This window comes from Aethalodelphis obliquidens, unplaced genomic scaffold, assembly GCF_003676395.1.
Source record: "Aethalodelphis obliquidens isolate GAN/ISIS:26980383/991018 unplaced genomic scaffold, ASM367639v1 scaffold58, whole genome shotgun sequence".
NCBI lineage: Eukaryota > Metazoa > Chordata > Mammalia > Artiodactyla > Delphinidae > Aethalodelphis > Aethalodelphis obliquidens.
Window position 1 is genome coordinate 514,171 of NW_020838002.1, and position 14,176 is coordinate 528,346.

Below are 14,176 nucleotides of genomic sequence, written 5' to 3' on the forward strand. Positions count from 1 at the left end.
AATCTCCCAATTTGTCCCACCCTCCCCTTCCCCACCATGTCCACATGTTTGTTCTCTATGTCTACGTCTCTATTCCTGCCCTACAAATAGGTTCATCTGTACCATTTTTCTAGATTCCACATATATGCGTTAATATACAATATATTTTTTTCTCCTTCTGAGTTACTTCACTCTGTATGACAGACTCTAGGTCCATCCACATCTGTACAGATGACCCAGTTTTCTTCCTTTATATGGCTGAGTAATATTCAATTGTATATATGTACCACATCTTCTTTATCCATTCATCTTTCATTGGACATTTAGGTTGTTTCCATGTCCTGGCTATTGTAAAAAGTGCTGCAATGAACATTGGGGTACACGTGTCCCATTGAATTATGGTTTTCGCAGGGTATATGTCCAGTAGTGGGGTTGCTGAGTTGTATGGTAGTTCTATTTTTAGTTTTTTAAGGAACCTCCATACTGTTCTCCATAGTGTCTGTATCAATTTACATTCCCACCAACAGTGGGAATGTAAATTTCCACACCCTCTCCAGCATTTATTGTTTGTAGATTTTTTGATGATGGCCATTCTGACTGGTGTGAGGTGATACCTCATTGTAGTTTTGATTTGTATTTCTCTAATAATTAGTGATGTTGAGCATCTTTTCATGTGCCTCTTGGCCATCTGTATGTCTTCTTTGGTGAAATGTCTATTTAGGTCTTCTGCTCATTGTTTGATTGGGTTGTTTCTTTTTTTGATATTGAGCTGTATGAGCTGTTTGTAAATTTTGGAGAGTAATCCTTTGTCCATTGCTTCATTTGCAAATAGTTTCTCCCACTTTAAGGGTTGTCTTTTCATCTTGTTTATGGTTTCCTTTGCTGTGCAAAAGCTTTTAAGTTTCATTAGGTCCCATTTGTTTATTTTTATGTTTATTACTCTAGGAGGTGGGTTAAAAAAGATCTTGCTGTGGTTTATGTCGAAGGGTGTTCTTCCTATGTTTTCCTCTAAGAGTTTTATAATGTCCAGTCTTACATTTAGGACTTTAATCCATTTGGAGTTTATTTCTGTGTATGGTGTTAGGTAGTAGTCTAATTTCATTCTTTTATATGTAGCTGTCCAATATTCCCAGCACCATTTATTGAAAAGGCTGTCTTTCCTCCATTGTATATTCTTGCTTCCTTTGTTATAAATTAGATGACCATATGTGCATGGGTTTACCTCTGGGCTTTCTAGTCTGTTGCATTGATCTATATTTCTGTTTTTGTGTCAGTAGCATACTCTTCTGATTACAGTAGCTTTGTTGTATAGTCTGAAGCCAGGGAGCCTGATTCCTCCCGTTTTGCTTTTCTTTCTCAAGGTTGCTTTGGCTATTCAGGGCCTTTTGTCTTTCCATACAAATTGTAAATGTTTTTGTTCTGATTCTGTGAAGAATGCAATTGGTAGTTTGATAGGGATTGCAATGAATCTGTAGATTGCTTTGCAGAGTATAATCATTGTCACAATATTGATTCTTCCAATCCAAGAACATGGTATATCTCTCCATCTGTTTATGTCATCTTTGATTTCTTTCATCAGTGTTTTATAGTTTTCTGAGTACAATCTTTTGCCTCCTTAGGCAGGTTTATTCCTAGGTATTTTATTCTTTTTGTTGCAATGTTAAATAAAGTTGTTTCCTAATTTCTTTTTCTGATTTTTTGTTTTTAGTGCATAGGAATGCCAGAGATTTCTGTGCATTAATTTTGTATCTTGCAATCTTACCAAAATCATTGATTAATTCTAGGAGTTTTCTAGTGGCATTTTTAGGATTTTCCATATCATGTCACCTGCAAACAGTGACAGTTTTAGTTCTTCTTTTCCAATTTGTATACATTTTATTTCTTTTTGTTCTTTGATTGCTGTGCCTAGGACTTCCAAAACTATTTTGAATAAGAGTGGTGAGAGTGGACATCCTTGTCTTGTTCCTGATGTTAGTGGAAATCTTTTCAGTTTTTCACCATTGAGTATGATGTTTGCTGTGGATTTGTCATATATGGCCTGTATTATGTTGAGGTAGTTTCCCTCTATGCCCACATTCTGGAGAGATTTTCTCATAAATTGGCGTTGAATTTTGTCAAAAGCTTTTTCTGCATCTATTGAGGGGATCATATGTTTTTTATTCCTTAATTTGTTAATATGGTGTATCACACTGACTGATTTTCATATACTGAAGAATCCTTGAATTCCTGGGATAAATCCCAGTTGATCATGGTGTATGATCCTTTTAATGTACTGTTGGATTCTGTTTGCTAGTATTTTGCTCAGGATTTTTGCATCTATGTTCATCAGTGATATTGGTCTGTAATTTTCTTTTTTTGTGATACCTTTGCCTAGTTTTTGTATCAGGGTGATGGTGGCTTATTAGAATGAATTTGGGAGTGTTCCTCTGCAATTTTTTGGAAGAGTTTGACGAGGATAGGTGTTACCTCTTCTCTAAATGTTTGATAGAATTTGTCTGTGAAGCCATCTGGTCCTGGACCTTTGTTTGAAGATTTTTAATTACAGTTTCAATGTCATTACTTCTGATAGGTCTGTTTATATTTTCTAATTCTCCCTTGTTCAGTCTTGGAAAATTGTACCTTTCCAAGAATTTGTCCATTTCATTGTGGTTGTCTGTTTTATTGGCATATAGTTGTTTGTAGTATTCTCTTTTAATCCTTTGTATTTCTGTATTGTCAATTGTAACTTCTCTATTTTCATTTCTAATTTTATTGATTTGCACCCTCTCCCTTTCTTTCTTGATGAGTCTGGCTAAAGGTTTATCAATTTTGTCTATCTTCTCAAAGAACCAACTTTTAATTTGATTGATCTTTGCTATTGTTTTCTTCATTTCTATTTCATTTATTTCTGCTCTGATCTTTATGATTTCTTTCCTTCTACTGACTTTGGGTTTTCTTTGTTTGTCTTTCTCTAGTTGCTTCAGGTGTAAGGTTAGATTGTTTTTGAGAGTTTTCTTGTTTCTTGAGGTGAGATTGAATTGCTCTAAACTTCCCTCTTAGAACTGCCTTTGCTGTGTCCCATAGGTTTTAGGCTGTTGTGTTTTCATTGTCATTTGTTTCTTTGTATTTTTTTATTCTTTCTTTGATTTCTTCAGTGGTCTCTTGGTTATTTAGTAGTGCACTGTTTAGCCTCCATGTATGTGTGTTTTTTACAGTTGTTTCCCCGTAATTGATTTCCAATCTCATAGCACTGTGGTCAGAAAAGATCCTTGTTATGATTTCAATCTTCTTAAATTTTCCTAGGCTTGATTTGTGAACCAAGATGTGATCTATCCTGGAGAATGTTCTGTGTGCACTTGAGAAGTATATTCTGCCACTTTCAGGAGGAATGTCCTATAAATATCAATTAAATCTATCTGGCTTATTGTGTCATTTAAAGCTTGTGTTTCCTTATTTATTTTCTGTCTGGATGATCTGTCCATTGGTGTAAGGCAGGTGTAAAAATCCCTCACTATTATTGTGTTACTGTCAATTTCCCCTTTTATGGCAGTTAGCATTTGCCTTATGTATTGAGGCACTCCTCTATTCAGTGCATAAATATTTATTATTGTTATATCTTCTTCTCGGATTGATCCCTTGATCATTATGTAGTGTCTTTCCTTATCTGTTGTAAAAGCCTTTGTTTTAAAGACTATTTTAACTGATATAAGTATTGCTACTCCAGCTTTCTTTTGGTTTCCATTTGCATGGAAAGCTTTTTCCATCCCTTCACTTTCAGTCTGTATGTGTCCCTAGGTCTGAAGTGGGTCTCTTGTAGACAGCACATATATAGGTCTTGTTTGTGTATCCATTCAGCCAGCCTGTGTCTTTTGTTTAGATCATTTAATCCATTTACATTCAAGGTTATTATCGATATGTATGTTCCTATTACCATTTTCTTAATTGTTTTGGGTTTGTTTTTGTGGGTATTTTTCTTCTCCTTTGTTTTCCACCTAAAGAAGTTCCTTTAGCATTTGTTGTAAAGGTGGTTTGGTGGTGCTGAATTCTCTTAGCTTATGATTGTCTGAAAAGCTTTTGATTTCTCTGTTGAATCTGAATGAGATCCTTGCTGTGTAGAGTAATCTGGGTTGTAGGTTTTTCCCTTTCATCACTTTAAATATGTCCTGCCACTCCATTCTGGTCTGCAGAGTTTCTGCTAAAAAATCAGCTGATAACCTTATGGGGATTCTTTTGTATGTTATTTTTTGCTTTTCCCTTGATGCTTTTAATATTTTTTCTTTGAATTTAATTTTTGTCAGTTTGATTAGTCTGTGTCTTGGTGTGTTTCTCCTAGGGTTTATCCTATATGGGACTCTCTGCACTTCCTGGACTTGGGTGACTATTTCCTTTCCCATATTAGGGAAGTTTTCCACTATAATCTCTTCAGATATTTTCTCAGACTCTCTTTTTTTCTCTTCTTCTTCTGGGACCCCTATAATTCAAATTTGGTGTGTTTAGTGTTGTCCCAGAGGTTTCTAAGATTGTCTTCAATTCTTTTCATTCTTTTCCTTTATTCTTCTCCTTGGCAGTTATTTCTACCATTTTGTCTTCCAGCTCACTTATTCGTTCTTCTGCCTCATTTATTTTGTTATTGATTCCTTCTAGTGTATTTTTCATTCCAGTTATTGTGTTGCTCATCTCTATTTGTTCTTTATTTCTTCTAGATCATTGTTAAACATTTCATATATTTTCTCAATCCATGCCTCCATTCTGTTTCCAAGATTATGGTTCATCTTTACTATCATTACTCTTAATTCTTTTTCAGGTAGGTTACCTATTTACTGTTCCTTTATTTGGTCTTGTAGGTTTTTACCTTGCTCCTTCATCTGTGACATATTATTTTGTTGTCTCTTTTTTTTTGATGCGTGGAATTGTGTTCCTGTCTTACTGGTTGTTTGGCCTGAGGCTTCCAGCACTGGAGTTTGTAGGCTGTTGGGTAGAGGTGGGTCTTGGTTCTGAGATGAGGACCTCTGAGAGAACTCACTCTGATGAATACTCCCTGAGGTTCTCTGGTAGCCCAGTGGTTTGGACTTGTAGTTCCCACTGCAGGAGCTCTGGTCTGACCACTGGCTCATGAACCAAGATCTCTCAAGCAGCATGAGGTGGCAGGAAAAAAAAGAAAAGAAAAAGAAAAAAAAAGGGACAGAACAATAACAAAGAGTAAAAACTAAAATAAGAAAACTAACAGATATGTTAGAAATAATAAAAATATAGATGAAACACCAACTGGCAGGTAAAACAACCACAATTGTAAAGAAGAGGACCTTTTTCAGAGAACTAGAACAAAAAAATTTCACAATTTGTATGGAAACACAAAAGACCCTGAAGAGCCAAAGCAATATTGAGAAAAAAAATGGAGCTGGAGGAGTCAGGCTTCTGACTTCAGACTGTACTACAAAAACTACAGTAATCAAGACAGTATGGTACTGGAACAAAAACAGAAATATAGATCAATGGAACAGGATAGAAAGCTTAGAGAGAAACCCACACACATATGGTCCCCTTATCTTTGATAAAGGAGGAAAGAATATAAAATGGAGAAAAGATGGCCTCTTCAATAAGTGGTGCTGGGAAAACTGGACAGTCACATGTTAAAGAATAAAACTGCAACACTCCCTAACACAGTATACAAAAATAAACTCAAAATAGTTTAAAGACCTAAGTGTAAGGCCAGACATTATAAAACTCTTAGAGGAAAACATAGGAAGAACATTCTATGACATAAATCACAGCAAGATCTTTTTTGATCCACCTCCTAGAGTAATGGAAATAAAAACAAAAATAAACAAGTGGGACCTAATGAAAGTTAAAAGCATTTGCACAGCAAAGGAAACCATAAACAAGATGAAAAGACAACCCTCAAAATGGGAGAAAATATTTGCAAATGAATCAATGAACAAAGGATTTATCTCCAAAATGTATTCACAGCTCATGCAGCTCAATATTAAAAACAACAAACAACCCAATCTAAAAATGGGCAGAAGACCTAAATAGACATTTCTCCAAAAAGGACATACAGATGGCCAAGAAGCATGTGAAAAGCTGCTCAACATCACTAATCATTAGAGAAATGCAAATCAAAACTACAACGAGGTATCACCTCACACCAGTTAGAATGGGCATCATCAGAAAATGTACAAATAACAAATGTTGGAGAGGGTGTGGAGAAAAGGGAACCCTCTTGCACTGTTGGTGGGAATGTAAATTGATACAGCCACTATGGAGAACAGTATGGAGGTTTCTTAGAAAAGTAAAAATAGAATTACCATATGACCCAGCAATCCCACTACTGGGCATATACCCAGAGAAAACCATAATTCAAAAAGACACATGCACCCCAATGTTCATTGCAGCACTAATTACAATAGCCAGGTCATGGAGGCAACCTAAATGCCCATTGACAGATGAATGGATACAGAAGATGTGGTACATATATACAATGGAATATTACTCAGCCATAAAAAGGAACGAAATTGGGTCATTTGTAGAGACGTGGATGGATCTAGAGAGTGTCATACAGAGTGAAGTAAGTCAGAAAGAGAAAAATAAGTATCGTATATTAACGCATATATATGGAACCTAGAAAAATGGTCAGATGAACTGGTTTGCAGGGCAGAAATTGAGACATAGATGTAGAGAACAAACGTATGGACACAAAAGGGGGAAAGCAGTAGGGGTTGGGGTGGTGATGTGATGAATTGGGAGATTGGGATTGTAATGTGTACACTGATGTGTATAAAATGGATGACTAATAAGAACCTGCTGTATAAAAAATAAATAAAATAAAATTCAGGAAAAAAAGCTGGATAAAGCCTTGGCTTGAGGGGCGGGGCTTAGGCAGGGGCTGGGTTTAGGCGGTGGGAGGGAACTATGCTTAGGCCCCACAGGGCCAGAAAAGCCCTGGGTGGGGAGTGGGTGTTGAGCTTAGGCTCAGTGCAGCAGGAGTGTCCCAGGAGTGCCTCTGCGCTTGGAGGTCAGAGGACCGGGTCCAGGACTGCAGCAGGCTCACTGGGCCTGAGTGGGTGGGGGAAATTCCCTCCATGCCTCCCCTGATCCTCCGATCCCGGAGGGACCCCCCGCCCCCCACATCCACCTCTCCTCTACTGACGCTGCCTCCCTCCTACACCCTTAGGACCAACATGGCGTGGAGCGGGGCCTTGGAGGACAGGAGCCCCGCAGGCTTCCTGAGGCCAAGTGCGTGGGGGAAACACCCGCTGTGCCTCCCCTGATTCTCCGGTCCTAGAGGGTCCCTTCCCCCTCTGTCTACCTCTTCTCGTCCTCCCCTATCCTCCCTCCCTCCCACGCCCCTAGTACCCATGAGGTTGGAGGGAGTCCCAGAGAATGGAGGACCAGGCCCAGGAGCCCAGCAGGCTTCCCGGAGCCTGAGTGGGTGGGGGAAACACTAGGTGTGCTCCCCTGATCTTCCAAGCACCCGAGGGTCCCTCCAGATGTGGGAACATTTCCCCACTCTCAGCCACCCCTCAGGGACACCGGTCCTATCTGGCCTCCACTTCTCCCCCCTCACTCCCCCCACGTCCTACCTAGTCACTCAGGGGTTCCTCTTGTCTCCTCCATTTGGTATTAATTTGATGCCCATTTTGTGACTGATGCTAACCCCTCCCTGGAGGGGAAAGTATGGTCTGGTCTAGGAAAACCTCTAATACTTAGGCAATGCACGTGCTCTATAGTCAGTCTTTATAGAACAATCATTGCAGATATTGTGCTAGCTGCTTTAAGTAGCTACATAGCATTTAAGCCTCATAGTTCATGGAAGTAGTTATTAGCATCCCCGATTTACAGATCAGAGAAGTAAAGCAACTTGCCTAAGATCACACAGCAAGCAGGTAAGTGGTACGGTGACAATTTGAAGCCAGGCCTAGTTGACACACTACATCACTGCCTGCCCTTGCAGGCTAAAGAAGATTCTGACCTAGAGAGGAAGCAGCAAGCCATACAAAGAAAGACTGCCACCTGCCCACCCTAAATCTTTGCAGAGAGATCTGGTTTTCTGGAAAAATATGATTGCTCAGAAACAGGGTCATATGTCATCATGGTTAAGGCCATCATCTAACTAATTTTGGTGCAAAAAGTGGAAAAAATCAAATAAAGTGTATTGTTTCAAATATGAAATATCTGGCTGTTTGATTTTTTTTTTTCGTCATCAATAAACCTAGCCACTTGCTTAAGTTTTTGACATATTTGTGGATGTTCCCGTTTGCACAGACCCTACATGCCTGTGCTTTCCCTTCTTTCTGGAGCTGTAACAGAAAGGAAAGATGAAAGTTATTTTTAATTTGGCCACTGAATGAACAGCCAAGTCTTCCCTTCCAGCAGCTAAGCCTATATGTTTTCTCAACAGGGTATTAATTATCTGGCTCTGGGAATGACCAGACAGGCTGTTCTGGAGGCTCTGGCTGCCCTGCTGGCCATAATGCAATTGCTTGTGGACACAGCAGGACTCAGAGACTTCAGCAGGGAGTGCCCTCCTCCTCAATAAACTCAGACACAGTACTGGATAACTTGTTATACACATTTATTGATTTCTTGACAGTAACCAAACACAGTGAGTGACCATTATAAACAAGAAAAGAAAGGCATTCATTTGTACTTTGTGAGATCCAGCTGCACCTGGAGAGAAAATACACCCCTTTCCCAAGAATTTACAAGACAAAGTGCATTCCTTCAAGGGAGAATCACGGGGGTGGGGTGGGGTGGGCGGTGGCAGTTTTGAAGTGCAAGAAATCTGTCACCTACTATCTCAGGCTGAACCTCACCTCATATGAATGATCGAGCCATGGAGTGGAGTTAAAGTTATACTTGCTTAGCAAATGCATTCCCATTGCCACAAACTCAGTAAAAACTGGCTGCAAATGAGCAAAACATGTAGATGAAGGAACAAATGAAACCAAAGAATGCAGTTGCATGGAGCCAGGGCTTAGCCTGTAAGGAAGGAGAATAGACTATAGCCAGAAAAATGAAATTAACTTGTTAAACACATTTATTGAGCTGTTAACAATAACCAAACACAATGTATGACCTTTGGAAAATAAGAAACAGCAAATGGATCAATATGATCTTGGCAAATCCTACTACACATATATGACAAAGAGGGGTAATAATTCCATTTTTTAATAGTCTGTGGTGATATATATATATACAATGTGCATCTATTCAATGTCTGTCCTTTTTTCTTTTTAAATTGTTGAGTAAACAGAAGAATCGCAATCTAGAAATGTGTCCTTGGCCAACTTTGTCTTGGCTCACCTGTCACCAGCACCCATAAAGGATCCTAGGACACTATTTGAGATTACTTGATGCAAAGAACAAAAGTCCACTTGATGCTGTCAGAGCTGTGTTTTCTCCTCTCTCTCTTTTGGAAGAATTTTGTAATATACAAGGCTGAAAATTCTCATTCGGTAGATTTATTTGTTTCGGAAAACAGTATCAAAATTGTAATCAGGTTAATTGGTTATTTTCTTCTAAGACCTCTTATGAATGAGCCTTTCGTTTCTAAAATTTAACTTCCCATCTTGGGGGCTGTATGAGTGTGTATGTGAGTAGATATATTTGCATGTGTGTGTATGTGTGTGTGAGTGCTTGTGTGTGTATTTGTGAGTGTGTGTAAGAGATATATTCCTCTGCCAAGGTTTTGCAGACAATTTTCATGAAGAAAGGGCCGATCCAAAGAGTGAATGAGGCTTGAGGGAGGAAAGAAAGAGAAGAAAGAAGGGGACAGTTTAGGTTACGTCAATTCACAGTTGTAGCATTTCACTGAGGTGGGATTCTTCTTGGCTTACTTTCCTATTTGAGGAGCCATTCATTTACTGGAAAGAGAGAGAGAAAAAACAAAACAAAACACACAAACAACACAAAACAAGGCATAATTGGATTAATTTACACACAGTTTGGGGGGCTTACTCCAAAGGGGAAGGGACAGTTTTCTAAATGTCTGCTTACTTGTATGTATCCCAACTACCCTCTCCACTTTCTTATGAACCTCTAGGCCTGAGCTATCCAATAGGGTTGTCACTAGCTACATGTGGCTAATATAAATCTAAATTAATAAATAAAATTGAAAACGTAGTTGCGTTGTCACACTAGCCACACTTCAGACATTCAATAGCCACATGTGGCTAGTAGCTACCCTATTGGACAATGCAGACACAGAACATTTCCATCCTTTCAGAAAGCCATAGTGGATGGTGCTGCTTTAGACCAGGGGTGGGCAAATGACAGCCTGGAGGCTAAATCCAGCTGTGAACTGCTTTTGTAAATAAAGTTTTATTGGAACACAGCTACAACCATTTATTTACATATTGTCTATGGCTGCTTTCACCCTAAAACATCAGAGTGTGGCAGAGACCCTATGACTCACAAAGCCTGTATTTACTATCTGGCCATTTGCAGAAAAAGTTGGCACTCTGGGTGTGTCCCTATTCCATCTACTTCATGATTGTCATGAGGAGCATACGAAAGCCTGGATAGGGAAGCCCTTTTGAAACAATAATGTGCTGCCTAAATATGGGGACTATGGATGTTACCAGGCAACTTTAGAAGCAGCTACCACCTCTACCCTCCACTTTATCTCTCCAACTTCCTCCACATTTCTGTCTTTAATTTTCTCTCTCAGACACACCCAGAGCCCTGGGGTTAAATGATTTGGCTGGGTTTGTATGGCTTGTTAGTGTCAGAACCATGGCAGCAACTTGGGTGTCCTAACTCCTGGTTGGGGGCATCTCCACGACACTGTCCTTCCTCCACCTTCCTTTCCATGTTGAGAGTTTATGACAATGATCAATAGGTACTTAGTGTGTAGAAGGGAAGAGAGAGGGCTGGGTGTGGACCAGAGGGTTATGGGAGGCGAGAGGCGTCTTGAATGTCCCCTCTAGTAGGAATTATAGTCACTTCTAGGGACATAGCACTAGAAAAAGATGCATTCATACACACACCTCATTGGGTCCCAATGGCCTGGCATCCAGAATTATTTGCTCACCTTCTAGGGGAAAAGGGGATCTATTGTGTATATAACTAAAAGCGCTAATGCTTCTAGCTGTCCTGTTTTAACACGTAACTTTGGGAACATCAGCCTCTCTGGGCTCTTCTGTAAAAAGGCAATGAAAATGCTGTCTTGCCTGAGCCAGACAAGATTTAAGGATTTGATCTCTGTCTCTGTTTAGGAAATACAGACTTTTTCAATAGAAAAGCACCATGTAAATGTCACTTATAATCATGACTCCTCCAATGGGAGATAGTGCCTGGCCTTTCAGAGTAGGTGTGAGCAGGAAGACTGGGCTTGGCCTGTCTCCACTGCCCACTGAGCCACTGAACCCACCTCTATACTGAAGCTTCTGGGCCCGGTTGTTTGGACAGTCCTTCCCCTGTAAACTGAAGTTGATGTTGGTGCGGATGCAACGGTTGTTGAGTGGCTGGACGGGCCTGAAATTGTCACTCATGCTCAGAAAGATCTGAGACGGTTGATTCTGGCTGAGCAGGCGTAAGGAATGCATCTGAGGAGAGAGAAACAACTGTGAGATCCACCCATACCAGGAAAGAAGTAAGACCATGTAGACTGTGGCCAACCCGGGCAGTGCCAGCTGTGTGGGAAAGGACACCTGAGGCCTCCACAGACCCTGATTCATGGGTTCAGTGGGTACAACCCACTGATGCCTCCATGCTTGGAGGGAGCCTTGCTTCAAGCTCCCTGGCTCCTGTGTGCCTCTGAACAAGTCAGTGATTCTCTTCTGTCCTATGACACACTGTCTGTCAAAGGAGGAAACCCAGCTGGGTGTTCTCCAGGGTCTCTTCTTTCTATCACACCTTGGGGTCCAGTAATTCAGGGAATTGTTCTCCCACATAGATATTATTCAAACTACAGTGATTGGTCCAGGAGTCAGAGCTAAATTAAGCTGGATTAATTCAGTTCCTTTTCTGTGAATATCAGGATCTGGATCTGGACTAAAATGTTTGCAGCCATGTTCCACCCAGGACTGTGAAGCTAAAGAATACTCTCTAGCAGTAGAGGAGAACGAAGCTACGGTGCAGGAGGGAGCAGGAGAGAACAGAGAGAAAGGGCTTCTGGGCTTCTGATTCCAGTGACTTCCTGACATCAATTTCTGATCTTAAATTCCATAAGTTGACCCAGTATCTCATGGATAAATCCTTTTTCTAAGCTGAAGTTAGATGGAGGGGGTTGCTAGTCACTAAGAGTCCCAGTAAATACAGATAGCATCAGATACTTCAAATTGTTCAAATTGCTGTTGGGTTGTAAATACATATCCTGTAAAGGAGATTGGATTTGCTTCCTTTGCTTATCTTTCCTCTGAGTTTTTATAGACTCTTGCAATCATAGAATAGACTCATGTAATTTACCCCCTTCATTACAAAGAAGAGAATTCACTTCAAAGAAGTGGGGCAACAGGCTTAGGAGCTCATAAGGAGCCATTAGTAAAGTTGGCCTCAGAGGCCAGATCTCCTAGTTCCCATTCAGTTCGGAGAAATACTAGCCAGCCCAACTAGGAATACTGTGAGATGCTCTAAAAAATCCCACATTCAAATATGTTTATGAAATGTTACATATCATATTGCCTCTTCTTGGAGACTGACATGTATATCATTCTAAAGACCCTGAGAAACCTTCCAGCAATGAAATCGATTTAGCTCTTTTTATTTCTTTTTTCTCTTTTATTTCTACTTTTTAAAAAAAAAATTTTAACATCTTTATTGGAGTATAATTGCTTTACAATGTTATGTTAGTTTCTACTGTATAGTGAATCAGCTATACATATACATATATCCCCATATCTCCTCCCTCTTGCGTCTCCCTCCTACCCTCCCTATCCCACTCCTCTAGGTGGTCTCAAAGCACAAAGCTGATCTCCCTGTGCTATATGGCTGCTTCCCACTAGCTATCTATTTTACATTTGGTAGTGTCTATATGTCAACGCTTCGTTCCAGCTTAACCTTCCCCCTCCCCGTGTCCTCAAGTCCATTCTCTATATCTGAGTCTTTATTCCTGTCCTGCCCCTAGGTTCATCAGAACCATTTTTTTAACATTTAGATTCCATATATATGTGTTAGCATATAGTATTTTTTTTTCTCTTTCTGACTTACTTCACTCTGTATGACAGTCTCTAGGTCCATCCACCTAATTACAAATAACTCAATTTCATTTCTTTTTATGGCTTAGTAATATTCCACTGTATATATGTGCCACATCTTCTTTATCCATTCATCTGTTGATGGACACTTAGGTTGCTTCCATATCCTGGCTATTGTAAATAGTGCTGCAGTGAATATTGTGGTACATGACTCTTTTTGAATTATGGCTTTCTCAGGGTATATGCACAGTAGTGGGATTACTGGGTCATATGGTAGTTCTATTTTTAGTTTTTTAAGGAAGCTCCATAGTGTTCTCCATAGTGACTGTATCAATTTACATCCCCACTAACCATGCAAGAGGGTTCCCTGATAAAGCTTTTTCAAACATATTTGACCAAACCACCCATTTTGCTCTGCCTTTTGAACACTAGAGTTGTAGAGCACACTTTGGGAACTAACCCTGCTGTCTTTTCTCACTCAGACAGGTAGGGTGCATCTATAATTAGTTCGTGCTAAGCCTTTCCAATGCTGATTCTTTTTATTTATTTATTTTTAAATGTTTATTTATTTATTTTTGACTGTGTTGGGTCTTCGTTTCTGTGCAAGGGCTTTCTCTAGTTGCGGCAAGTGGGGACCACTCTTCATCGCGGTGCAAAGGCCTCTCACTATCATGGCCTCTCTTTTATGGAGCACAGGCTCCAGACGCTCAGGCTCAGTAGTTGTGGCTCACAGGCCTCGTTGCTCCGCGGCATGTGGGATCTTCCCAGACCAGGGCTCGAACCCATATCCCCTGCATTGGCAGGCAGATTTTCAACCACTGATTTTTAACCACTGCACCACCAGGGAAGCCCCAGATGCTGATTCTTTAAACATAAATTTGATGAGCTGAATTGTGTACCCCCAGATTAAAAAGTTAAAGTCCTAACCCTCAGTACCTCAGAATGTGACCTAATTAGGAAATAGGGAAATTGCAGATATAATTAGGTAAGATGAGCTTATTGGGTTGGACCCTAATCTAATATGACTGATTGGGGTAGGTCGTAACCCCATTTGACTGATGTCCTTATTGTGGGGTGGGGGT

General features: G+C 40.1%; 1 protein-coding gene across 1 annotated transcript in view; it reads right to left on the minus strand.

Moving 5' to 3' along the window:
• Positions 1 to 8,564: 8,564 nt before the first annotated feature.
• The window catches only part of CA10 (carbonic anhydrase 10 (inactive)), a 626,923-nt gene continuing 621,311 nt past the window's right edge, over positions 8,565 to 14,176 (minus strand). Inside the window, exons 9-10 of the mRNA XM_027087088.1 lie at positions 11,330 to 11,504; positions 8,565 to 9,821 (exon numbers count right to left, since the gene is read on the minus strand). Coding sequence (XP_026942889.1) covers positions 9,799 to 9,821; positions 11,330 to 11,504 — 198 coding nt within the window. The 3' untranslated portion in view covers positions 8,565 to 9,798. The remainder of the gene's footprint in view (positions 9,822 to 11,329; positions 11,505 to 14,176) is intronic.